Below are 2,549 nucleotides of genomic sequence, written 5' to 3'. Positions count from 1 at the left end.
CCTTTTTTTTTTTTTTTTTAATCCAGGGATAATAACATTGAAGAGTGTAACTTGGAAATGTACTTTTGTGTCGATATGGAGCTCTTAGGAAAAGTAACCTCACATGAGCTGAAATCAGGAGGTTCAAATATCTTGGTAACGGAGGAGAACAAAGAAGAATATATCGGGTAGGAAGATGTAGATGCTGAAGAAAACTATTCCATGTTTATCCTGTTGCTCTAGCCTTTTTTGACACAGTGTTGCTTTTGGTATTTTGTGGTGGTTTGTTTTTTTTTTTTTATTCCCATATTACTATGCAATTGTTGTGACTGTTAATGAAACAGTATTTTGGTACATGTTGCTATCTTGATACATATGATCTGTTGGTACATAAAGAGACCATGTGGAGAGAAGATGACCTGTTATGCTGTTAGATGTATGAGAGAAAAGGTCAAACTGAAAATGAGCAAGCCTGTTTTTGGTAACTGCAGGTAGCAAATCCAGGTGGAGGGAAAGGCATGTATTTGACAGAAGATTCTAAAATTGTTCAGAACTTTGCTGTCAGTGTGGCAACTGAAATTCAGAATGGTTTATAACATGATGTGACTTAAACTAATTTTTTAAACTCTTTCTTCTGTTCTTTCCTGCTTATTTCCTAATTTTATCACTGTCTTTTTTGGAACCTGTGTTTCTGATCCATCTACTCAGTGATCTCAAAAGCAAATGTACATAGATCCATTTCTGTGATTCAGTGTATGTCCAGTGCTGCTTATAAAGTTTCCACTTAAATCAGGGGTCTTTAGTTTCTCAGAGAAATAGTTGGTATATATATTTCTTGTCTTTTTTTTTTTTTTTTTAATTTTATTATTATTATTCAAGTGGCTTGATCATTTTAGTTGAAACTTTGAACACATTACTTCTTCCTTCAAATCTTAGAGTCAGTCAGAACAGAAAATTACTTCTGTTTGTTGAAGCTGGAAATAGTCTTGTGCTAGAAGTATTGGGCAATGATTGTTTTAAGTATTAAAAGCAGCAGTATTTCTTGCTATTCTCTGCTTACATTGTGTTTTTTGTAAGAGAATATTTGAAAATCTGTGGAAGTTTTTCTTTTCTACCATTGAAATACTAGGATTATGCATTTTTTAAGCTAAATCAAATTATTTTTCATAACAAAGTCATAACGCCCAAGTAGCATTATTTTAATGAAAAGGCTGTTGAATTAATGAAAGGTTAATTTTTTTTTTTTAACTGGAATGGTAATCTGAGTACATCTTGCTACGTTCATTGTTATCTGAGTTTGGAAATTTATGATAATATTAGTATGCTAGGTTCTTCATAGTTAATGGAATCATACAGTGTAAGAAGTAAAATCTGAGGTAGTGTTGCCTCATGGGAACACACACACAATTTGTCTGAACTTCACCTTGAATGCTGATTGATGTTTAATTCACCTTTGATTTTGTTCCATCCCAGGCTAATGGCAGAGTGGCGATTTTCTCGGGGAGTTAGAGAACAAACCAAAGCTTTTCTTGATGGTTTTAATGAAGTAGTTCCTCTACAGTGGCTACACTATTTTGATGAAAAGGAACTGGAGGTGAGGTTTTCTGTTCAACATTGTTACCTTTTGCAGAGGTAATACATATGGAGTGATTAAACTGATAGGTCAGCTTGAATCTCTCTCTGCGTGCTGCATTTGGTACCTTCTGGAACATGGAAAACTTAATAGGAGCATTGGGATTAAATCATGATGAAAAGCCATTATTATTGAATCAGTGTTTTGTAGGATCACTGATGGATCTGTTAGTCACAGAAAACTTTTCCCTCTGTGGTAGATGTGTAGAATCACCATGTAAAAGACGACAGAGAAGTTTATTCTGGTGTGTAATGGTCCCTTAGTATCACATACAGAGTCTAGGATAGGTTCTAGGGTTCTAATGTTTAAGGACAGAAAAATAAAGGAACCAACAAGGTTTGAAACTGAAATTTGCAGATCCTCAGGATGTAACCCTAGGGCTGATAATGGGAGTTACTTGCATGCACCGTGTTTACTTAGCAATCAGCCTGGCCTATGTTCATTCTTGGGATTGTGATTTGGAGCACAGACAAAAGGCTCTGTAGTGCTATGCTCATTTATTTCTGTGAGACCTGCCAAGGTTCCCTGTATATAATGAGCAGGTTTCTGAAATCTTCCCAAGTTAAAAGGGAGGCTTTTTCTGAGAAACAACTTTGATCAGTCTTGTTCAGCGTTCAGTTTTGTAGGAGGCTTTGCCTTTAGAACTTTCAGCTTTCATTGCCTCTTGTAATGAATACTTTGCAGTGTGTTTTATCTTTATTAGTAGTAGCAGCAATGTAATCACCATCATCTTGGAATATGAGGCAAGGTTTTAATGAGAGAGGAAATATCCTCTTTAATATAATAATAACTTTTATGAGAAAGGTAATATCTTTTATTATTGAATTATTAGTTGGAAGATACCAAGTTTCTGGTATTCAGTCTTTCAGACCACTTAAAAAACATAAACAAATTTGGAGGAGTTCTGTAAACTTAGGATAAAGAAAAACCTAACTGG

At 34.7% G+C, this 2,549-nt stretch overlaps 1 protein-coding gene across 4 annotated transcripts in view; it reads left to right on the top strand.

The window, feature by feature from the left end:
- WWP1 (WW domain containing E3 ubiquitin protein ligase 1) overlaps positions 1 to 2,549 on the top strand; it is a 62,889-nt gene that overhangs the window by 55,391 nt on the left and 4,949 nt on the right. For all 4 annotated transcript variants that reach the window (XM_027900135.1, XM_027900136.1, XM_027900134.1 and 1 more), the window contains one exon: positions 1,453 to 1,573. In XM_027900135.1, coding sequence (XP_027755936.1) covers positions 1,453 to 1,573 — 121 coding nt within the window. The remainder of the gene's footprint in view (positions 1 to 1,452; positions 1,574 to 2,549) is intronic.

The sequence above is a fragment of the Empidonax traillii genome, unplaced genomic scaffold (assembly GCF_003031625.1).
Source record: "Empidonax traillii isolate 1590-97213 ecotype Southwest subspecies unplaced genomic scaffold, ASM303162v1 scaffold713:size524338, whole genome shotgun sequence".
NCBI lineage: Eukaryota > Metazoa > Chordata > Aves > Passeriformes > Tyrannidae > Empidonax > Empidonax traillii.
Note: the sequence above shows the minus strand (reverse complement) of the source record. Positions and strands in the feature narration are given on the sequence as shown.